This window comes from Cyprinodon tularosa, unplaced genomic scaffold (genome assembly GCF_016077235.1).
Source record: "Cyprinodon tularosa strain WSP-4 unplaced genomic scaffold, ASM1607723v1 ctg420, whole genome shotgun sequence".
Classification (NCBI taxonomy): domain Eukaryota; kingdom Metazoa; phylum Chordata; class Actinopteri; order Cyprinodontiformes; family Cyprinodontidae; genus Cyprinodon; species Cyprinodon tularosa.
In genome coordinates, this window is record NW_024039142.1 from 406,111 (window position 1) to 431,825 (window position 25,715).

Below are 25,715 nucleotides of genomic sequence, written 5' to 3' on the forward strand. Positions count from 1 at the left end.
ACGTAGATATTTTGTATGGTTCTCATTCCCTGGCCTTATTAAGAGCAACATCCAGTGGAATATGTCATTAGTAGACTAGATTTTCATATCATAATTTATCTTATTTTTAAGTGTTTTTCCCCTGCTTCTTTCATCTTGTTGTGTAATAATTGAAATTTCTCACTTGTGGGGCTAAAAAAAGTTTATCTTATCTTAAACGATATGCGCTCAACGTGAGCAATAGAGTTGCTTAACAGCAAGACATGAAACAACATCAAACTAAATCAAATCAGCTTTAGTTGCTGTTTGCCTAGAGAAATGATGCTAAAAAAAACAATAATGAATTTTCAACTTTAAACAAGCAATAAGATAAATGTAGACCAAATCAACACTATATTTTAATACAACTTTCTATCAAGCTGAATAACTGAACACAAGAGGAAATTTACTTCTAATTATACTAATAATAATAAAATCATGATCGATTTCTGAAATTCTGACTGACTACACATTATGTTGCTTTAAAAATAACCTATTATACCCTTTAATGCATTAATATGTTTTCTTTTTTTTGTTTATTCATCCATACAATATAAGATCATTTTTAACCTTGACCTCAACATTTACATTTATAATAAGAGACAGGTCACTCAAGTTGCCGTCAGTGTAAAGACTCAGGGGAATTACACAGAATATACATAGCACAGACAAAAAACAGATCAGGCTACTTACTTGAATTAAATATCCCAAAATCTAAGAACCAGTTATCTGCTTCAGTTTTGGATTATTTGTCAAGCGGTGCCCTGAATCATGTTGGGCAGCGTGCAAGCTCGGATTAACAAATAATACTAATTGTCTTAGCTGGGCTTTCAATTACTTGCATCACATAACACTAACGTTGGATCCATTGCTGGTCAAAGTTCAACAATGAACCCACAGGGTTACTTTGTACAAAATCAAAGCAACACAGCAACAGAATTTTTAAAAGAAAGTTACACCAACAACAGAAAACACATCTGAGTTGATGATGTAACCAATCCAGAAAGAGAAAAGCTTGATCTGAGCTTCTGCTTCTGTTCTGAAAGTGCTATCCACCTGGGAAACACAAGGACATTTAAATCCTCATTTTGTCCCTCTCCTTATCTGACCACTTCTTTGTCCAAGACCATTTCTTTTCTACTTCTTTTCTTGGCAACAATGAGTCCTGATTGTCTTTAGTTGAACGTTTTGGTCCGCAGAATGCACTGTCTGCCATTTGGCTCCTATGCTACACTAGCTGGGCGGCAGCTGTTCGCATGCCATACGGGCACGTATACTCTCACACGGCCGGCCCGGCTGTGTAAACAAGAGACTGGAAAACAACACAGAGAGATTTAAAAAGATCCCGTTAGTGCTTTGCAAAACTTTTTTTTCAATTCATTTATCTAAAATAATTAAATTTTGTTAAAAGCTCCTTTAAATTATCTTAAATTCTTTACAATAGCTGTATGTTCTACATATGTAAAGATACTTTAAAAAAATTGAAGAATACTTATAACCACAATCAATTTAGACAACATATTAGTAATATTAAAATTCCACTGTCATGCTTTGCTATGACATTAAGCACAGAGAGCAGTTATGTTTCACAGCCAGCTCCTTCCTGCCATTTGCAACCAACTCTTTAAGAAAATGTCTCAAAAGCATCTGTTTCTGAATTTACCCTCTTTGCCTACAATAAGATGTTATCCTACACCTACTTCAGAACATGTCCTGATTTCTCGCTCTTGCTGTTTGTGCAAAAATATGTCAATAGCATACCATTTAATCCTAAGACATTCTGATCTTCAATTGCAAAGTAAGTTTAAACATTAAGTATGTTGCAGAGGTAGAAATTGTGACATATCATACGAGCTTACATGATAGTAAATAATGGTTATATGTATTTAAACTGTTGCTGTATTTTTTTTATCGTCAGCTGTTACTTTAACTTGATTATGACTACATTTATCACCTCTGCCAATGAGGTTATGTTTTTAGGGGAGTTTATGTATGTCTGTTTGTCTGGTTACAGGATAACTTCAAAAGTTCTGGATGCATTTTAATGAACTTTTAAACAGAGGTGACTTTTAATCCATTAAATTCTGGTGATGATTCAGATCATAGTCTACACACTGCAAAAACGATCTAGAAATAAGTACAAATTTCTTAAATTAAGTGTATTCACCCTTAATTTTAGTAGGTAAATGAGATAGTTTGCCAATGGAATGAGTAATTTTACTCTTAAAATAAGATAATTAGATAATATACACTTAAAATAAGACAATGCAATTGTGTTTTCTTATTTTAAGTGTAAATTGTCTTGTTCCATTGGTAAAATGTTTTTTTTACCTCCTCAATTCAAGAACAAATGCACTCATTTTAAGAAAAAAGGACTTATCTAGATTTTGATTTTTTGCAGTGCAGGATTCATTTTTTTTTCTAACAGTGTGTGATAGGGATATTTAGCGGAAAAAGCAGTTTCCCACTAAACCAGAGGGTGGCAGTAGTGACTATTGACAGCCTCAGCATCCAATTAAAAAAGGTTGGAGGTATTTTACTGAATACAAGAACACAAGAAAAGGGAATGTTGTTGGTTTGTTAGCAGGATCAATTGAAAACGTATGAACAGTTTTTATGGACATTTTTTACCAGAGGTGTAGCTCATGTCTGAAAAAACAATTCATTAAATTTGGTAATGAGGCGAAAATTTGCTGCTTAGCGGATGTCTACACTATATCACTGCTTTTCTAGTTATAGATGAAACCCGTACCGTATGCACACAAAATACCTTTGCAACAGCAAAAGTATTTGGCTGAAAAGTGACATCTGTCCCAAACCATGGGGTGCCTTGTTCATCTTGAACCCTATTCTACATTTACTTGGACTTATCTGGCGTCTAGGTCTAAATCAAAAACATTTTTGGTGATAAACTGTGCAAATAGATTTCTGATGGTGCTGTCTACATGTACAGTACCTGGCATTATTTTTATAATTAATTGCAAATTTTTTCAACCCTGCCTTTGTGTCTTAAACCTTTACCCTGTTTGGTGCCCTCCACTGGCTAGAAAAGGTTCAGTGGATCTTACGTGTGCTGTGGCTTAGCCAGGGAAGAGATGCAATAAAGAACTGACATCAGCAACACCTCCAGCAGTGATTTACTTAGGGTCTACAATAAATGTTATATTGGGAAATAAAAATAAATAATGGTTGTCTCCATTTTAAAGACTAATAAAAAAGTAAATTAATTGAAATTGAATAAAGTCATCTGTCCAGTCTACTACAATGATTTGACATTAGTTTTGTGTCAATCAGTAAACGGACATAAAAGTTATTGGAAAAAACCTTAATTTTGAAGAGAAGAATTTTAAAAAACTATGAAACGCATTAAATTGGACAATATTTGTCTACGCTAAAATGATTATTTGGCATTAATGTATAACATGAAATGAAAGTTATTATTTCCTGTTTTTTAATTGTATTTGCTTCATATATTTATTGTGGGTCCTCACATATTAAGGAGGAGGAACCAGCCACACAGAATCACTGAGCCTCTGGGTTTAAACCAGCAGAACTCATGGCTGATGGCCGCCTCCACAGAACCTTCCTCTCTTTAACCTACATTTCTTCTGTCTCTGCAACAGATAGGGGAGAGATATTCAACCACTTCTTCTCAAAAAGATCATCACTGGGATTGTTCTCCTCACCATGTTTGTGCCTCTGTCAATCCCAGCCAAGACAGTTCCCAACCTTTAACCCCGTGTCCTCTGCGTAGCCTTTTATTGGGAGGATTTTAAAATTTTATATCTGGACGCAAGTGTGTCTGGTGTATCTGGAGGAACACGAGTTGTAAACACCTCTAGAGCAGTGAGAATATATGATGAACATCTGACTGATAGCCACACTTGAACATAGATCACTTTTTAAAGCTCAGTGTGCATAAGGCGGTGCACTGGTTTTGTCCAAACAAGGATTATAATTAATTAAATTGGTCCTAAGGATCAAAAACATCTACTGGATCTGACAATAAACCACTTTATTTAGAGAGATAATTCACAAGGTAAGTTTCATTCATTTCTTTTTCTACATGCGTATACCAACAGTTTTCTTTGCTTTTTAACCCTAAAAATTCAAAATCTTTACTTGAAGCTGACATTTTTATTAACCCTGCAATACCTTTTTTCTAAGATGCTTCTGTATGTTGCTGTACAATAAAATTTTAGCAATTTATTGTTGTCCATATTCTTTAGTTATGAATGTACCTGTAAGTTTTTTTTTGTCTGCCACACCCAAACTTACGCAGTGTGTATAGGGGTATTCATTCTATTCTATTCTATTCTATTCTATTCTATTCTATTCTATTCTATACTAAAGCAGAACTTGACTTCTCACATTGATCCCTGTCATTCCTCTGAGAACAATGTTTCCTGTTCAGGCCAAATGGGCACATAATGATGGTATAATAAAATCTGTAGCCTAAACCTTAATTAAAATAGATGTTCATCCTAAAGGAAGCCTAAGACCTAGACTTTGTTGTCATTTTGTATACACAAGGTGTGTACAAAACTAAATTTAATTTAGTACAGCTCTCAGCTCTCTAAATGCACATTTCCTTTCCATAAAGTGCAGCAGTGATCAAATGTAAAACAGTGTGGGAGAAAAAAAAAAAAAAAACATGGTGCCAGACTTTCCTCTAAAAACATCTGTTGATCATGAATTCAAAACCAGTCTTCTACCAACCCTTCAATAAGTTAGTTTATCCCTTTATATGCTGCATCGGGCTTCCTTCATTTCTCTTCTATGGGGACCCCTTCCATTATAACATCACCTTGAGCAGTAAGCTAGGAGACTGTGAATTCTACAGAGAACCAAGCAGCATCAATGTATATCATCAGGATAAGAAATAGTCCCCTCACTCTCCGTGGTATTCTCTCTGACCCCTGAGTCGAAGACCTCATCCATTGATTTGTTGCGACTCACTCTCATAGACTATACTATCCTATGAGAATCAGTCAAACAGATCTATAAGGAGAACATCTCTTAACAAGTCACTGTGTCTGTATGAGTGTATTTACAGAATATACTGTATATCTGTGTTAAGCATAAAATGTTTGGTGACATGCAAAAATAAAAAAACCGCTGTGCATGTTAAAGGTACAATGGAGGATGTTCTTTTAATGGGTGGATAATCAAAATATTTCGTCCTCCTAATTGTCAATCATTCCGGTGATATGTTTACGTAAGGCCGTCCTACGTGCTCACCCTCAACATAGGGGAATAAATTGCAAATCTTCTTTTGAAAAGTAAGTTTTTATGAGCAATGCTAACAGAAACATTTAAACAGAGCGTGCACGAGGAGAAATGGGCTAGTGCATGCTCTTGCACGCTTTTAATAGGCCTTCCCTCTCGGGAAGAGGTACTGGGGTTGTGCGAGTGCATTTTTTTCTAAAGTTGAGAGGGTGGAACTTTACGAAAATTAAAGAAAATCCTCCCCTATACCTTTAAGGGCAATTTCAGGGGTAAAAAAGTAATAATTTTCATTCAAAATGTAGAAAACCTTTTGCCACTTTAAATCTACTGCATGGTTCTAAGGTTAAATACTTCCGCCTGGACACAAGTGGTACTTCATAGCCCAGCTGTAAAGAAACTGATATGTACTTATAAGCTTATAAAGACTGAGAAGTATTTTAAATGTACACTTTATGATAGAAAATATAGTTGTTTAACAGCTGAGGCTGGTAATATCCAGTCTCACTGCAAATTTCCCATCCTCAAGTCAGTTAAACCTTTAATATGTTCCTTGATCGTACTTATGATGCGGCAGTCTTCCACCCTTCCGTAGCTTTACACTAAGTGATTGCCCGATCTATAAAGACATCCAGGGAACTGCATTCTGGACGAGCAGGCTAATTGACACTGTTAATGGATGGAGTTTCTTGAGGCTGTAAATAATGTGTAGATTCACACTTACTGCCTCCCGTTGTGTTACTTCTGGGAGGTCAACAAGAGTTTACCTGCCAAGTGCCGTCTCTCCAAGCCGTTGTTCCTCCCTCCCTCCAAGGCTGCCCCAGCCGAGGGATTTACAGAAATCAATAAAAGTTTCTTTAAGCCCTTGCCTGATTCAAAGTCAGAAAGCTACACCTCCTCCACTTTATGAACTGCAACAACCACTTACAATAACAAACAGGATTAGGTGTAGGAAATAATAAAAAACACTTTCACCTATCACAATTCAGCTTATGCTATACCCTGTAATGCAACACAGTGAAAGAATATGTCAAAGTGATGTAACATCTGTCCATAATGTTTCTGATTTGCATATAAGACCCAATGTGGCAAATAATTCCCTTTCCCCTAACTAAAGGTGGAAGGCAGTGCAGCCTTTGAGACAGATCAATAGATCTTAGCCAAGCTACAATCAGAGATGACTGACAGCTGCAAAATGACTGCAGACTAAGAGAAGGATCAGGTTCTAAGCCCCTTTGATTTTACAAATTGAAAGTTACCTTAAAAGACACAGCTTCAAAGGCCCAGAAGGTGCTTGGACAGAGCGGCTGAAAGCAGAATAAAGAGGGAAGACATATGTCTTTCCTCCTCATCAATCTGTCGTATGTCTTTCCTCCTTATCTGGGTTTAAAAAACAGCCATCATCAAAAAAGAAGTGGTAAAAAAGGAGAGCTTTGTCTCAGGAGTTTCCATAGGAACTGTTAGAGCTAATTTCTTTTAAGGTCAATATGAATATGAATCAACTGTGATATAGAGCTAATAAGAAGGAGCATCAAAAATAAAGTGAGATAAACACAGCAATCAGTGATTCATTAGAAACTAAGTAAAGGACAAGACCAGTGGACAGAAATGTCATTTGGTGATACAAATTTAAATATCATATATACTGTATGTAGGTAACCACAGAATTATATGTTTTATCATATTATATATTTTATCATATGTTCTTTATGGTTATGAATATTTATAGACAAAGCAGAGTTAAAAGCATCTTACAAGGCCCCTAATGCTCTGAAAGCTCAAATAACCATCCTCCTATATAGTACCTTTTGGGGGTTTTTATAAGGTAGCTGATTCTAAATAAGCTTTACAAAATCTGCACTTATGTCAAATGACTAAAAATTAATTATTTCTTTTATCTCCTGATCATAAACATTTGAAACAAAATTCATGAAAACGCGTTTTGCTTGATTGCCAGGAAACAGCTCTTTAGTGACGAAGAAATGTCCAGCACTATATTAGGGCATGCTCAATCTAAAAAATTTTTTTTTTTTTGCACATTTTGATTTAATCTTTATTAAGATTATGTATCACAGGCCCACTGCAAAAAGAGTCAACTATAAAGCAGCTCAGCAGATAAGGAGGCAGAAAAGGCTACATCTACTCATTTTATTTCTACACCAGCAATCGTATACAGAATGCTTTGTCCTGACAGAGCCACGACCCGAGGGTGTTGTGTGCTCATACTAAAAGAATCCATCCATCCACCCATCCATCCATCCATTCATCCATCTTCTTCCGCTTTATCTTGGGCCGGATCTTGGAGGCAGCAGTCTAAGCAGAGATGCCCAGACTTCCCGATCCACACACGCTTCCTCCAGCTGATCCCGAGGTGACACAAGGCCAGCTCAGAGACATAGTCCCTCCAGCGTGTCCTGGGGCTTCCTCGAGGCCTCCTCCCAATGGGACATGCCTGGAACACTTCCCGAGGGAGGCAACCAGGAGACATCCGAAACAGATGCCCGAGCCACCTCAGCTGGCTCCTTTCGACATGGAGTAGCAACTGCTCTACTCAAAGAACCTCCCAGGTAACTGAGCTTCTCACCCAATCTCGAAAGGTGCACGCAGCCACCCTGTGAAGGAAACTCATTTCAGCCGCTTGTATTTGCAATCTTGTCCTTTCGGTCATTACCCAGGTCTCATGACTAGGGTGGGAACGTAGATCGATCTGTAAATCGAGAGCTTTGCCCCCTAACTCAGCTCCCTCTTCACCATGACAGTCTGATACAGTGACAGCATCACTGCCGACGCTGCACAGATCCGTCTATTGATCTCACACTCCATCCATCCCTCACTCGTGAACAAGACCCCAAGATACTTTAACACCTCCCCTTAAGACAAGGACTCTCCACAGACCTGAAGAAGGGAGTCTACCTTTCTCTGGTGGACAACCATGTCCTCAGATTTGGAGGTGCTGATCCACATCCCGGCTGCTTCACACTCGACTGCAAACCGCTCCAGTGCATACTGAAGGTCCTGGTTTGATGAAGCCAACAGGACAACCTCATCTGCAAATAGCAGGGATGAGAGAGGGACCACCACCCAGGTCTGCCAATCCAGGGGTACTGTCCCAGACCTAGGGTTGTCAAAAGTATCGATACTCAAAAAAGTATCGATACTGAAAAGTTGTATCCGGATACAATACTCATTTTTAAAAGTATCGATACAGTGCTACCACCAGTGGCACCTAAGCAGTCATTCATCTAAAGTGCAGAATAGAGGAAAATGCACTTTCTGAACACTGTGTGATTGAATAATTCTGTGCACTTTACAGTTTTACACTTTTTTCTTGTAACAGGTGCAGCTGCTGAGAATTATTTTTGTTTCTTAACTGGTTTGGCTAGTGTCATTGCTATCTGTGCAAAGCATAGCCAAGGAAGGAAAACGTTTTTTACCAAGCTTGCTTAATATTGTGCACAGCAAACAACCTTAAAATATTCTTCTTATTGTTTATTGTATTTATTTATTATATTTTTATTATTAATGAAAATTTCTGTTGAATTTTGGAGTCTTTGTTTTTATCCTTGTGGTATCGAAAATGGTATCGAGTATCGAATATTTTCCTTAGTATCGTTATCGAGGTGAAAAGTTTAGTATCGTGACAACCCTACCCAGACCACTGCGAAAGGCACCAGAGACCTTACGGCCATAGCTAAGGAGGAGAACATGGACCATTCCAACCTCATCTCTCCGACCTCCCTCGGGATATGGGAGAAAAACACAGCACTAACAGAGGGATCCACAAGACTTTCCCAAAAGACCCTCACGCTTAGGCCTGCCATGTCTCACCAGCTTCCTCCCCTTCCAGCGGATTCAGCTTACCACCAGGTGGTGATCGGTTGACAGATTAGGCCCTCTCTTTACCCAGATGTCCGAGACACGCTACCAGAGATCAGATAGTACCTCTCAACCTCCCGCACAAGCTCAAATCCCCCCCCCCCACCCCCACCACCGGTGATGTTCCAGGTCCCTACAGCCAGAACGAACCTCTGCTCAGACTGGGCCCTCAAGGCACCCCACCTCAACCACCACCCGGTCCTCTCTGCACCTGACCACTAGGGGTGATGGGTCCAAAGAAGGGCAGGCCCACATCGTCCATTCGGGCTGAGCTCGGCCGGTTCCTGTGGGCAAAGGCCCAACCACCAAGCAATCGCATGCGAGCCCCAACCCCAGGCCTGGCTCGAGGGTGGGGGCCCAGCTTCCCAATACCATGTGATGTCACTGTTCTTGGTTTGATTCTGTCCATAAGGGTCTTGTGAGCTGCTCTTAGTCTGACCTGTAACCTAGGACCTTTTTCCATAGGTGACCCTACCAGGGGCATAACGCCCCGCACTAGGATCATTTGGGCACTCAAACAACCCCACCAAGTTAAGGTGGCAGCTCGTGGGGTGATACTAAAATAAATTAAAAAATAAACCTAAAAAGAATCTCCTTTAATAAACAACCATCTCATGAAATTCATTTATTCATAATATATATAAAACATGTGTTATCCATGCATACCAATGTGAATTCCAAAAATATATACCATCCCCTCTTCCAGACTTTTTTATTTATTTATCATATGTCACCGCTGAAGCTGAAGAAGAGTAATGATTACCTCTAATGGTGTGACTAACAAGCAGGCACAGGGGTGTTAATTGCATCGACTTAAATTTCCTACAAACCACATTTAGCCCAGAGGACACCAGAAATACAGTTCTCCTAATGAAGATGTGACAAACAAGAGATAGATAGATAGATAGATAGATAGATAGATAGATAGATAGATAGATAGATAGATAGATAGACAGACAGATAGACAGACAGACAGACAGACAGACAGACAGACAGACAGACAGACAGACAGACAGACAGACAGACAGACAGACAGACAGACAGACAGACAGACAGACAGGTATTGTATAAAATGTATAAAGCTTAGGAGGACTAGAGATTTAAGCCAGGGTTTATTGCTGTAAGAATACAGTGCTACAAACTGCACCAGATCTCAAAGTAAGTTTTTTAATATCTGTTTTATTTGACTTAATATGTTCGTTTATTTAGAGTATAGATAGACGGACAGACAGACAGGCAGACAGACATATAGATAAATAGATTACTGAAAAACAGGGAAGATATATGAAACTGCCAACCAATTAATTACTTTGAGCAGTGAAGTTTTTAATTAAATCCAATCTTCCTCTGAACATTGCACCTTCAGATCAGGTTCCACATTGGAGCTTGCATAAAGTCCAAATACTCTGCTCATTATACCAAATTAATATTGGATGATGAAGAAAGAAACACCAATTCTCACTCATCTTTTTCCACAATACAGTCTAGCAAGCAGTTTGCTTTTATGACATAAAGTGAAACGCTGGAAAACAGGAGCAATTAATGCAAAGGTGATACATCTCTGTTGCAATGCTTCCAACCAGAGGCTGCAGCATTGCTCCTTGAGGATGGATGGATGGATGGATGGATGGATGGATGGATGGATGGATGGATGGATGGATGGATGGATGGATGGATGGATGGATGGATGGATGGATGGATGGATGGATGGATGGATGGATGGATGGACAGGAGGGTACAAGAAAAGAACATTGAGTAGTGGAGGACTGTGCCATACCTCCACAATGTATTCATTTATATACTCTCTCTTTCCGGGCAGTGTAGGATCAGTTTTTTTGAGTAACGCTGGCAGGCAATCAGTGATGTCATGCCAGCAGTGCAGCGATGCCAGCTTAACCTATTTTACCAAAGAAACACCACACAGTTCCTATTTATAGCCCTGCAGAGCAGCATGCCTCTTCACACTTCCTGCACGGACCTGAAGATGCATAGACATTCTTATTATCTAATATGCTGTGATATTCATAGATAAATTCTGCAATTGATGATTGTCCTTATTTTTTTAACTCCATAAAGAATTTTTGTGTGATGCAAATTTTGGCATACAATATTATTTGTTCATGTTTAAGAAATTATATATAAATATATATATAAAATAAATACTATATATATATATGGTGCTGAATATAATCTAAGCTTATTCTAAGAGGCAGCACTGGCGGTTTTAGGTGTAGTTTTTGAATAATGTCAAAGTGCTGTTACAGGAAAGCTCCAGGTGATTATTTTATCTATCGAACCAGGCCTCCACTCCTCCCCCTCCACCCTCCCTGCACCCTGCACTCATGTGCCAAAATGCCACTCACCCTGTCTGACTCGCCCTCTGTGTCCTGAGCTGAACCATCATTTCTCTCCCAAAGCCTCAGGATAAAAGCTGCCATTTGTTTCTGCATCTCTTGACAAACACTTCATCTTTTCCCCCATCCACTTATCCATCTGCCCATACATTCATTGTTCTGTGCCATGCGTCTGTCTGTCATTTGCCTTTTGGGCCACCACCCCTTCCTCTGCATGCATGTGCCCAAGCACGCTGTCCAATTCCTCTCCGTCACACTGGGCTGTGTGACAGAGAAGGATTGGTCGGCGGTGCTGAGGCATATCCACAAAGCATTGTGTTTACATGCACTCTCAGGCAGATACATGTTCGACATTCATGCATTGTTCATTCGCGCCAACATCAAGGGCTCAACCATTTGGCAATCAGAAAGATGTGACAGCTTGACTAATCTGTTATTGTTTTTTTTGGGGCCAAAACATTGGGGTTAGCAAGCCCTCCAAGGGCAAAGCACTATAAGGCAACACAAATAACTTATTATTTTTCCAGGCTTGTACAAGGCTTTATCGCATGAGTTATCCTGAACTGTTCCAAAACGGAGTAGGATTATCACAAAATGATGCGTTAAAGTCTCACCACTCTATCCACCCTCTCCCTTGTTATTTTCTTTTTCTTTTTAAATGAATCAGTGCAAAGCCAGACTTAAATGCAACATCAACATTAGAAAGCATCAAAACTTAATGCTCCATTCACTAATTTTTTTGCTTTACCTTTACAATCTAAATTGTAAAAGCACAGTCAGTTATGTTGACAGGCCCGCTGTAGGCAAACAATGCATATAGGCTTCTGTCCTTCCTTTCAAACCACTTTACGATTCAGCTGACCTTTGTGAAGAGGCAAGATGGCGGTAGGACTACACCCTTAGCAACTCCTAATGTAAAATATAAATGTGAACTGAAACAGCTACAAAATAATTCAGTTAAGCATTTTTAGAGAGAGTCCGTCTCCAAAGCTGCCAGTGGGTCGGGCTAAACTGAACGGCTGAAAGGCTCAGAATGTGGCGGGACATTAAACTCTCCTCCTTTCTTTAATTTGAATATATATACACAGATATGCAAAAAAAAATCACTTTAAAAAGGTAAATTATTATATATTATATATATACACTATATTGCCAAAAGTATTTGCTCACCTGCCTTGACTCACATATGAGCTTAAGTGACATCCCGTTCCTAATCCATAGGGTTCAATATGACGTCGGTCCACCCTTTGCAGCTAGAACAGCTTCAACTCTTCTGGGAAGGCTGTCCACAAGGTTTAGGAGTGTGTTTATGGGAATTTTTTACCATTCTTCCAGAAGCGCATTTGTGAGGTCGCACACTGATGTTGGACGAGAAGGCCTGGCTCTCAGTCTCCGCTCTAATTCATCCCAAAGGTGTTCTATCGGGTTGAGGTCAGGACTCTGTGCAGGCCAGTCAAGTTCATCCACACCAGACTCTGTCATCCATGTCTTTATGGACCTTGCTTTGTGCACTGGTGCACAGTCATGTTGGAAGAGGAAGGGGCCAGCTCCAAACTGTTCCCACAAAGTTGGGAGCATGGAATTGTCCAAAATGTCTTGGTATGCTGAAGCATTCAGAGTTCCTTTCACTGGAACTAAGGGGCCAAGCCCAGCTCCTGAAAAACAACCCCACACCATAATCCCCCCTCCACCAAACTTTACACTTGGCACAATGCAGTCAGACAAGTACCGTTCTCCTGGCAACCGCCAAACCCAGACCCGTCCATCAGATTGCCAGATGGAGAAGCGCGATTCGTCACTCCAGAGAACGCGTCTCCACTGCTCTAGAGTCCAGTGGCGGCGTGCTTTACACCACCGCATCCGACGCTTTGCATTGCACTTGGTGATGTATGGCTTGGATGCAGCTGCTCGACCATGGAAACCCATTCCATGAAGCTCTCTGCGCACTGTTCTTGAGCTAATCTGAAGGCCACATGAAGTTTGGAGGTCTGTAGTGATTGACTCTGCAGAAAGTTGGCGACCTCTTCGCACTATGCGCGTCAGCATCCGCTGACCCCGCTCCGTCAGTTTACGTGGCCTACCACTTCGTGGCTGAGTTGCTGTCGTTCCCAAACACTTCCATTTTCTTATAATACAGCTGACAGTTGACTGTGGAATATTTAGGAGCGAGGAAATTTCACGACTGGATTTGTTGCACAGGTGGCATCCTATCACAGTTCCACGCTGGAATTCACTGAGCTCCTGAGAGCGACCCATTCTTTCACAAATGTTTGTAAAAACAGTCTGCATGCCTAGGTGCTTGAATTTATACACCTGTGGCCATGGAAGTGATTGGAACACCTGATTCCAATAATTTGGATGGGTGAGCAAATACTTTTGGCAATATAGTGTATTTTAATACACCTATTTCGTTGGGATATGTGTTATTAGGTAACACTCAGTATCAACAAAGTCCCGCAATTACTGGTGTCCCAACTTTTAGTATTTGGTTTTCCTTAAGACATCACTTGGTCTTTTCCTACTGCATTTTACACTGTTGAAACAACAGATAAAAGGGTCTTTAACCATTACTATCTATACAATTCCTCTGCATTGAATCCCTGATCCTCGTATTACTGATATTTACCAGGGTAATTATCTATGTGTTGACTTGGCCATATGCTTTGGATCCTTTTACTGCTAAAGCCCTAATGGGTTGTTGTCGGGTTTTTTCCTCCATACATTCTTTTGTTCCAGGCTGAACCAACCCGGAGTGTTTGTAGTGGTGAGATTGGTGTTCACCTTATCTGACAAAAGCACACTGTTCTAACACAATGTAGTCCCCCTTACCTTAATAATATTAGGAAAACAAATTCTTGCACCGCTAATAAACTAATTGACATCTAATTGATGTCTAAATGGTGTTGAATGGTTGATGAAGCCGTGTGACTTTGAGATTCCTCTGTGTGCTGCAGGGTTGCCAAATATATAACAAATGTATTAATATTGGCTGGCTTTGTTTACGTTAATCAATGCATGCAATATATTTCGTTCAAAGTACTGAAATTATTACAAGGCAATTGTTAAGCACAAGACATTTGGGGACTTATAAATAAAAAATAAAAATGTACAAATTTTAATGATAAACTGTAGAAGTGGTGGTAATTTTGATGGAGTGAACCCAGAGCAGAAAAATTTTAACACTGTTAGGTATTTGATTATTTATTGCAGGTGAGATCATTGTTGCTTGTTTCACCAACATTATCGCATTGCCGAACTTTAATTGGTAAAAGTACGCCAGATTGACATTTCATAAATAAGTCTCTCTGATAAAAGTTGGTTTCTTTTCTTTCTTAGACATGTTTGCACATCTACGCATAGCCATCCCTGCTTCAGGCACCCATTAAGAGCAAGCATATTCCACAAAAGGTCATAGGATACCAGCACTTAAAACATGCTGCAAGTCTTATATACTGCAAGCCATAATAAATGTTGCATTGGAGCAGGAAATCAATCCACCTGAAGGCTCTCTCGGGCAGAGATTAACTGATGAAAAAAAGGTGCGGAGAGAGAATAGCAGTCAGGTGAGTCTAGTGTGTAGACTTTAAGTTTCCCCGTAGCTTTTCCTTGTTGGCATCCAAGATTGCCAATCTCTATGGAGAAAAACCCCAGAAACAAGCAGGGGAGAGAGAGAGAAGCAGCACTCCTCATCATGAACTCAGGACCCATAGCGCCTGTCAGTACTCGTTGAGCTTCTGCATCTTTTATGAGGAAAACCCTGTTACTTATTACAATATTTACAGGCATTTAAAGATTCCAAAGCGAGTGTTTTTACTGCTTGGCTCAGTGACTATTGCTCACTAGTCCTGACATAACTTTTTATTCCATATTTGTTAAATTAAATCAATGCACATAACTATGTGGAGCCTAAAAATAGCTTTTCCCCTCATGGTCTGAATACAGAGGAAAAGGAAAATGATTTGGACTTTATTTTATGAAGTTACTTACTGTACCGAATAATGCTAAAAAGATTATACAATGACTGTTAAACCTGGTTTATTATAGAAAATTGGCAGCCTATAAGAAAACATTCTTCTTATTATTATTAAAAGTAAATTGTGTTTCCTTCCTTGAGGGAAATACAAAAGCAATGAATATCATTCGATTGAAAAGCCTTTTAGCAAAGCTAGGAAAAGACTAATGGCATCTTGGATTTATCTCAGAAGCAGAAGCTCCAATTGGGGAATCACATCCAACCCAAGCAAGCATATTGAAGACTCAAGTTGGAAAACCACCGGGATCAGATAATGCAATTCTGTGTGATTATAGTGGCTAATAATAGTATTGAACGCAAAAACATATCTCTAACTAGTCTATGCTTTGACACTGAAAAGGGACATGTTTATAAATTGCTCACTTCAGGGATCGCTTTACTCGATTATCTGGATTATAACTCATAAATTCCAGCTTCCAGGCACAAAAATGAACACTAAATAAAAGTAATAAGCTAAACAAATTAAATTAGTTAGCAGGCTAACAATATTTTCTAAGTAATCAGCATATTATTCAAAAACGCCTTTTTTGTATCTTTACCAGAGGAGTTTCATTTTCCAAGTCGGGTGTAAGATGAGTAAAAAAGACAGGGTGTTTTCCCACTCAATGTCAGTCAAGAGCGGAATTTCGAACCCTCCACTGGAAAAGACCAGGTAATTTAATGAAACGGTTGGTAAATGCAACAAACCACAAGCCACAGTGGTGTTTTTGTAAATTTAGCCAGAGAGTTGGGTAGGGTTTTGGATAACTGAGCTGTCAGAGCAGCAATGTACCTGAGCTGCTGGTAGACTATCAGAATATCATTGTCAGAAGAGGAGAGCTAAGTAGCCTGTGGCATTAAATTCCTGGTTGAAACCCTGAATAGTTATTAAGATAATCCTAAAAAAAAAGACTTTGGTTTTCCATTAGTAAAGAAAATGGAAATGTATGTTGTGTTTTTCAGGGCATATGAAATATTTGACCTGGACAGTGGCTGCAGGTCAAATATTTGCAGTTTTATTCTACACTTATCTGATTTTGAAGATGCTTTGACAACCTGTGATTAAGATACAATAAAGTACAATATCAGCCCAAGAAAGCTAATGATTTAGACTTAGACAGACTTTGACAGATTTTATTTTGTCATTTTGTATACAACTGTATACAAAACGAAATAAGTATGCATATAGTAATAACAAATTATATCAACCTGCTTCTAAAATGTCTTGTATAAGCAGACTAAGGGAAGCATTCATGCTCCAGAATCTATATCCAGCCATTTTGCATCCTACAAGCAGAGGCAATGTGATAACAACAGCAGCTGAGTGCAAAACTTGTCATGCAAATCCATGGGTCTTTCTGCATGGAGTTTGCATGTTCTCCCTGAGCATGCTTGGGTTCTCTCCAGGTACTCCGGATTCCTCCCACAATCCAAAAACACGACTGTTAGGCCAACTGGCTTCTCTAAATTCTCCTTTGGTGTGAGTGTGTGTCAATGGTTGTTTGTCCTGTTTGTCTCTGTGTTGCCCTGCGATGGACTGGCGACCTGTCCAGGGTGCACCCTGCCTCTCGCCTGTAGACAGCTAGAGATAGGCACCAGCACCCCTCGCTACCACAGCTGGGATAAGTGTGACTGAAAATGGATGGATGGATGGATGGATGGATGGATGGATGGATGGATGGATGGATGGATGGATGGATGGATGGATGGATGGATGGATGGATGGATGGATGGATAATGATAATGGATGATGAATCTGAATCACAACAACAAAAGTGTCATGGTTTTAAAATAATATATATAGATTACATATAACTCGAAATTCCTAATTAGTTTCTACTGAGTACATTTAGCCTTTTTTGTATGGTTTAAAGAACATTGTGCGTTTATGCAAACAAAATGGATGAAATAGTAATTTGCTTCAAATAACAGAAGGTACAAATAGGAATTAGGAAAAATAAAACATAAAAGAATTTTTTTGTAATGAACACAAAAAACTTTTGAAAAGTTGTGCTTCAAACTTCTTTCAGAGGCTGCAATAAATTTGCTGAAGTGTTCAATTCTGCTTTGCAACTGGTTAATCTTGTTACAGAGTGAAAACACTGACATATATAATCAGCCTGTTGTTTGCAGCACAACATTTTAATACACAGTAAAAGTAGAAGACATATTTAAACTATTTGCAATCACATCAAAATCAGCTTTGCTGTGAAGTTCATTTGTGATACAGTGATGCAAAAGTATTGTGCTTCAGTAAAATATATTTACCTAGAATAAATTAATACAACAGTATCGATGTGTTATGTACATGGAGCGTTTATCACATATCTACAGTTTCGTTTATGATCTGTACATTCCCCCATCTGTTCCCTCAGGGGGCCGCTGTCCTACATTAGAACCATGATCTTTGACACTAACCATAAGGCGCACACATTATGGACAAGTACAGGAGCTCATATTTGCTATCAAAGGTAGAAAGGTTGATTAAAAAAAGAGGATTCAGTCCACAAAATGTAATCCTACAAAGCTATCTGTGGAAAACTGCTTTCTCAGAATACAATTTTATATTGTTTGGGTGTATGTAGATTTTCGGGGGGTATTTCTCTCTCCTTTCAAGAGCATATCACAGAGAAACTCTATCCATCAGACTAGCTCGGAGGGGGAAAAAATAAAAACTTGAATAAATATTTCATCAGATTATTCTGTGATTTAATATGCCTCTGCTTGGCCGTGGTCTACGGCAATATCTCCATTTATAAATGCATTAACAGAATGATAGCTGACACAAGCCTAATATTGATATCAGGGTTGCCTTGGCCAGCAAATTTGTCTGTCTGTCTGCAAAGCTGAACCGCGTATGCTTTCGCTCTGATTTGATTGCACGTTACTTAACTACATGAGGGCAGCTCCCAGGGTATAATCTGTCCAGAGACGTTTGCTTTCCATAAATATATGCGCTTTTTCATGGCAGGGATGGTAATTTGGTGAAATAAACAAAACAAATGCAAAATGGAGAGAGAGAAATAAAGAGGTTATGGAGCCAGACTATTTAAAGTACTACCTTATTTCTGCATATAAGCATGTGCATAAATGTTTAAGAGTGTGCTCTGCATGTGCTATGAACATAAGCTAATTAGAGCCAAAGGGAGAAGTTTCCACAGGCTGTGATAAATTCAACATAAGGAAATCCTCTACCTATTAATACCGGTTGGGTGACAATAATTGGCAGGCCATCGACAGCGTGGGCAGAATTAATCATTTGAAGAGGCAGACTGGACTGAATTTTTAATTGGGAGAGTCAGCCACTGTATAGGGAGGCAACCAACTGATCACCCAGGAGACCGCTGCTTCAGACAATGCGCGTTTGCTAATCCTCTTGAGTCAAGTTATTATGGCCATGCATTATTATCACGCTTTACAAACTAATTCCATGTTTTCCCTCATGGATTACCAAGGGGAAAAATAGTTGCATAAGAAAAAAAGCAGAAAGGAAATAAGTAACACTGAGACTGCAGCAGGAATAAAACTGAAGTCAAAATGACAGAATGCACAACGTTTAGCATAAGGAATATGTATTAGTGCATTTGTCGCTGTCCATCTGAGTGTTTATCAGAGTTAATTCACCCCTTAGAGACGGTTCTCTGCCAGTCTTCCCATCAGGAGGCATGCTCCATAATCCCATTCTGCCTAATAGCATGATTAACTCTAAAAGATCACTGACGTATTAGGGTTTGATTATGTATTGTTAATTGTGTGGCCAGGCATCATTACATTCTAAGACATTTAATTTGATGAACCCTGCTTATCTTGTATTAATTAGTTGTTTGCGAGCTTGTGAATGAGGGTAAACATTCATTTTGAGAATTAGATTTAAAATTATGTTGTATCAGCTCAGGGAGATGACCCTATCCAGCTGAAATGAAACATTTTTCTATACATATCTTTACATTTAAATCTAGCAACATTGTTATTAAAGATTTTACATTCAAGCTAACACACAAAAGCACAAGCAACAAACAACACATGTAGATTCTTACTAAATTCAAACAGCACAGTTTGATCAAAGAGAAAGAGCAAGGACAAAGAGAAGTTATCCAATAAAATATGATAAATACCATAATGCCTTAAAGTAATAAGAGAAAATCTACTTTAAAAAAAACAAAAAAAAACAACCAGAAATAATCAATTAAACTGTTCATTGTATGAATTGGAAAATAGCAACCGGTGACAACACCCTCAACAAATATCTACACTACATGTATGTCAGAAAGTAATATGTTGAGCTGCATGTCTAACAGCCTGAATCCTTTTCTGGGGGACAAAATTTACTCAGCAGCCAAATACTGCAATCATTACGCAACTCAAGGCAATGATATTGTAGGGAATGCATACACACTCACACACACACATAAAATAAACCCATGCTCATGAATGGCAAATGAAGGCTACATTGAAAAAATAAATCTTTCCTCTCTGCAAACTGACATCAAATATTGCCTTAGATTTCAACAGGGAAATAAAGAGCATGATACTGATATTCAGAACGAGACCTTCAAGGGCTTCAACCTTTTGTGTCCCAACGAAACAGGGGACTCGGTAAAACTGTTAGGAGGCAGGTGTGGGCAGCCTCTGGAATGCAGAAAGAATTTCACTTAATTTCACTTTCACCTTTTGACAGCAACTTCCGAGACTGAAAAACAATATGGAAACATCTTCAAAAAGCCTTTATTTTACTGCCATATATATATGTGTGTGTGTGTGTGTGTGTGTATGTGTGTGTGTGTGTGTGTGTTTTCCTATATATCTACAGTATCTTGTATATGTCTGTAGTTTGGAAGTACAAGATTAAAACTCTAAAGTGGGAACATAAAGTAGTGATTGTGATACCTGCTGGATATTTTTCTCTTACTGAAGAGTGTCAGAACCAGATATTAAAACATATAACTGCTTTGAAATACAGTACATAGAATTTAATAAGCAATCTGTGTAAAAATAATGATACAAACACGTTTCTTAGATCTCTAGCTAGTCATTGGTTAGGAGCTCCTTAAAGTACGATAACCTGGAGCAACAGTAACTCTTTCGATGTATCATAGTATTTAATCCCAAAAATCAACAATCTGTATAAAATGATCTACAGAAAGCAACAGGAATTTTAAGTGATGCTATGTTTTTATATGGCTTATTACAATTACAAGGTTAACTGTGTTAATTCATTGTCTTTTTTTATATATATAAATGAAAGGTCAATACATAGATTTAAGTAAAATATAGAATAAAAACTCAGTTCAGCAGTTGTGTTCTGGTGCTTATTATTATAAAGTATTCTACCATCTAACTCCAAAGAGAGTAAGTAGTGGTCTTCCTTCAATTTGTACCTGACTCCTCATTTAAAAAATATTTCAGGGCAGCTGTATTAGTCATTTAGTCATAGCAGGAAAAGTGAACAAATGCCTTTCAGCCAGCAGCTGTGCAGTGTGCAGCACCATGCATTGGTAGGTCGTTCCAAATGCATGGGTAGGGGAAGCAGTATGTTACTCCATCCTCTAGACAAACTCAAGTCCCTCTGATATTTTTTTCCCACATCTTTATGTTAAGACTTGAAAAATGTAGGAATGGTTAAATGTGAATGGGAAAATGTTTGTCTTTAGTAAAAAATAAAATTCCTAAAGATATCATGTTAACTTGATTCAAGAGTTGTTTGATTCAAGAGTTTAAAAAGATGAACCAAGGGCCAAGGTATTAAAAGTATTTTTTTTATTCAGGAGGTACTATTAGAAAATGGTCTTAAAGTCAAAGGTATCTAAAACGTTCTACATCGGTGTTGTCGCCATGAGGACATCATTGCTCTGTCTTTCCTTGTTGTGTGTTATATAGTGTCAAAGGATATGTCGACACATTGTTCTAGTTTTTAACTCCTCAAAGTCTTAATCTTCTCTGCACTAGGAACAGGTGGGGTGGTCTCTATGGCTCTGCCTAATGCGGTATTGTTCATATATCTTGGTCCTGTGTTTATCACAAGTCCAAGAGGTAGTGACGGCCTAGTGGTTAGGGCATAGACCTTGGAATCCTGAGGTTCTGAGTTTGAGCCCTACTCCCATAGAATGCCATTCTGGGTCTCTGAGCAAGACCCTTAACCCCACACTGCTCCCCGGGCGCCCCACGATGGCAGCCCACTGCTCCCCAAGAGGATGGTTTAAATGCAGAAGTAAACTTCTCCAATGTGAGATCAATAAAGTTAAATTATTATATTATACCACCTATTTGCTGGATAAGGTGGAAGGTCAACAGATACATTGATATCTCATATGCAATAACAGATATATTGCTTCAATGTAGCAACTAACGATTATTTCACTAAGCAATTAATCCGTTGATTAATTTTTGAATTAATCTATTAATAATCAAATAGCAAATGGTTCCTTTAATATTTTTTACAGAATTGAACCAGATGAAACACTTGAGGAGTTGAGAGAATATCTTAAATGCAAAATGTTTATATATATTTTTATTACAATTTTGGAACAATCATAGCTCTAACTGTGTTGCTCTGTCAACTAAAGGCATGTTTTAGAGTCTCTATACTCCGGTTAACAAAGTCTATTATTAAATTAGTTGACTATTATTTCAATAATCGATTAATCTAATTTATTGTTTCAGCTCTACTTCAATGCCTCCCTTTATGCACCCTTCTATGTTTTGACTCTATGTGGTGACAAATAATAAAAATCTGAAGAAATGGATCCTGCATACTGAAGTGAGGTTCCCTGTAGAGTGGTTGAGCATAGTTTCATACTTTCAAACTTTTTAGTGCATACCCCACTGAGAGGACAGCAAAGGTCAGACCCAAGGCCCACTGGAGGGAATATATATCTTTACAGGCCGGAGAATAACTTGGGAGTGGGCCAATGTAATGAACTGACAAGTGTCTTTTGGGGGCCTCCCTTCTCAAGTCGTCAATTATTTGTTGTCAGTGTATTAAACATAACAGGCACTATTATTTTACATCCAGGCCTGGGGTCCTGTTGCATGGATTTTGTATATGCACTTTTTAATATCAGCGCTTTCTGCAGGTACAGGTACTCCCTTTTTTTGCCAGTTAGTATATGTGATTTTATCTAATTAACTTGGGGAAGTTCAAACTACTTCTTGGATGTCTTAAGTCTTCTAGACACCTGACTGAAATAAACAGGTGATTAACAGACTTCTACAGCTCTTGACGGTTGCTGAGCCAGTAATGCAATGGTTTGATTCAAGTGTACTGGAGCAGGACACATCTAAAACATGAAGGACAGTGGGTCCAGGTCTGATAACCACTGCTCTAGATTACCTCTGGGAGTTAGTGTGAGCATGCATGCATGGTGTGTGTGTCTCTGAGCAGTTTGAAGATGAAGTGGCCACCTGTCCAGATCGGTACCCCATCACCAGCAACCCTGCAGGATGGATGGATGGATGGATGGATGGATGGATGGATGGATGGATGGATGGATGGATGGATGGATGGATGGATGGATGGATGGATGGACGAAGGCCGGGGTCATGATTTTATGAATAATCTATGTGTCGAAATTGGTTCTAAGTATTGTTATACTCAGTGTGATGAGTCAACTGGTTAATCTAAAAAGGGGGGGGGGGTAACATTTTGATGTCTAACACGTAGAGGGGAGGGACAATTTTGCTCTGAACAGATTAGTGCACATTAATAGCTTCATGACCACTCTTCCTTAGAAGAGTGGAAGTTACCACTGCCCTACAGCGCTGGCCCCATACTTCCTATTTCAGCAGAAGCAGCGCACCAGGTATCACCGGTATCTCCGTGGCGGCGTCCGTCATCCTGTGACAGCTGCTGGGGGCCCTTCGGAGACACTGTAGAATTACACAGATTTACGCGGTGACGGCTCTGCGCGCGGCCCCAGCTTCCATCTCCCACGCAAAGAGATGTTAAAGAAAGCATGTGGATGAATAAATGATGCCACCCCTCCAAAGGAAAAAAAAAAGATGGGACTGGCAGGGAAAAGCTCTTTAAAAATGCATCCTTTCCGTGCGCCTCTGCCCCACTTTAGGAGCGCGTTAAGGAAACACTCTTCGATTACAATGACAGAAAAAAAACATATAGAAAATAAACAGTAAATGTTTGATTTTGGATGAGATGTGCTTATAATAACAGAGGATGTATTCTGTCATTTGGAAAAATAAAATATATATATAAAAAAAAGATATCAAGACAAATGTGTAAATATTGGAAAAATGCGCGTTTGGAGTCAGATTTAACGTTTAATGAAAAACTATTAGGATGCGAATGAATCAGTTAAAGATTAAATATAAAATAGGTCTTCGCAAGCATCACCACGTTACCTTTGTGCATGCCGGTGTATCGGTCCTTGAGAACTGTCAGTTCGTGGATTTTCCCAAACTGTTCAAACAGAGGTTTCAGGTCTTTTTCCTCCAAGTTCCTCGGTATCTGCCCGATAAACAGCTTAATGGCATCTTGGTCTTTCATGTTGCCGTTCTCCGGATGAATTGAAATGGGTTCTGACCCGTTCATGGGTTTGGGGAATGTGATCTGAGAGTACTGGTGCTGATGTGGGAGAAGTAGGAATGGTTGGTGGGTCGGTGGGTCCCCCGGTCCGGTGAAAACCAGGCTGGAGTGAGCGGGCTGGGACTGCTGTGGATGGTGCTGCCTTCTTGTTTCAGTCTGAGTGAATCTGGCCATTCTGAGCTGGGAGCAGAGTGGATAATAATGACAACACACACACACACACACACGCTGTGAGAGAGCAAGCACTCAGCTGGAAACCAGGCTGACTTTCTATCCAACACACAACGCTCCCGCACACACAGTAAGAGCAGAAGGGGGTAATATTGGAGGGAATAAGCGCACTGAGGCGATATTACACGCTCTAGAGCGACACCCAGTGGTGAAATGGAAGAAGACAACTGTGATAGATGATAGATAGATAGATAGATAGATAGATAGATAGATAGATAGATAGATAGATAGATAGATAGATAGATAGATAGATAGATAGATAGATAGATAGATAGATAGATAGATAGATAGATAGATAGATAGATAGATAGATAGATAGATAGATAGATAGATAGATAGATATTTGAAGGTTGAAACGTATGCATTGTATAAAATGTACAAAGCTCAGGAGGGCTAGAGATTGAAACCAGCACTTCTTGCTCACCAACCTGCAGCCCAATATTAACAAAAACCATGTCAAAGAAACGTGATCATTTATGACATGTAGACATTCATTACAGTAAATATCCTCTAAATTAAAATTTAAAGTAAGTTCTTTGACATCTGCTTTATTCAAAGGTTTCAAGTAACAGAGTACAATTACTTTATTACAGTACTTAAGTACACTTTTTTAGGTATCTATACTTTACTCCGTTACTTTTTTTTCTTCCTACTTCTGACTTCTACTCATTACATTTTCACACAAGTATCTGACGTTACTTGTTACTCTTGGCTTCGGTTTAATGTTTATAATTATTTATTACACGTCATGTGCGCCATCCAATCCAGATCGCTGGTGTTCTTCAAACTGCAAACATGAATTGTCTATGCCATGCTATAATGTTGGATTCAGAAAAAGATGTTGAAATGTCTGAAAGGTCGGACACAGGCGAGAGCATATCGGGAGATGGAGGCCAACATGACCTCCCTCATCCATGGTCCTATCTCAAAGCATTTTATGAAATAGTCGAAAAATGTAGCTTTTAATTCACATAGTGGCACCTAGCTGTTTTTTTAAAGGTTACTTTATACTTTTAAGTACTTTTTGGAGCACATACTTTTTCACTTTTACTTAAGAGGTCAAGTTGATACTTCAACTTTGACCAGAGTGTTTTTAAACTGCAGTAACAAATGTGTGTAATTTTGACACCACAGGCTTTCTTTGACTTAATATGTTTGTTTATTTTCGATTTTATATTTAGAAAGACTCCAGTAAGAGCTTATTATGCAAATCATAGACATGTGAGATTTTACTTTACTGCATGTCCTAATCTGGGTTAGTTCATCACCTCTCTATCACCTCTTCAACAATTCACCAACACTTTAACACAGTAAGGAAGTCTGACTCACCTGTTCTGTGTTTCAACAGTCTATCCTTCAAATTAATTTAGAATGCTTATGGTTGCTATATAATTATTCTAGGCTGTTTTTTTGCCATTTTATGTTTATATTTATATTTTATATTTAAAATGAAATATTA

At 38.8% G+C, this 25,715-nt stretch overlaps 1 protein-coding gene across 11 annotated transcripts in view; it reads right to left on the reverse strand.

Annotated features, from left to right (window-relative positions):
- Nucleotides 1-24,313, reverse strand: part of celf5a (cugbp, Elav-like family member 5a) — a 314,625-nt gene extending 290,312 nt beyond the window's left edge. For 5 of the 11 annotated variants that reach the window (XM_038299244.1, XM_038299242.1, XM_038299243.1 and 2 more), the window contains exon 1: nucleotides 23,842-24,312. In XM_038299244.1, the coding sequence (XP_038155172.1) occupies nucleotides 23,842-24,199 (358 nt within the window). In that variant the 5' untranslated portion in view covers nucleotides 24,200-24,312. Of the gene's footprint in view, nucleotides 1-23,841 lie in introns of all 11 variants that reach the window. The other 6 variants (XM_038299240.1, XM_038299235.1, XM_038299238.1 and 3 more) reach the window with 2 other exon arrangements.
- Nucleotides 24,314-25,715: the final 1,402 nt, after the last annotated feature.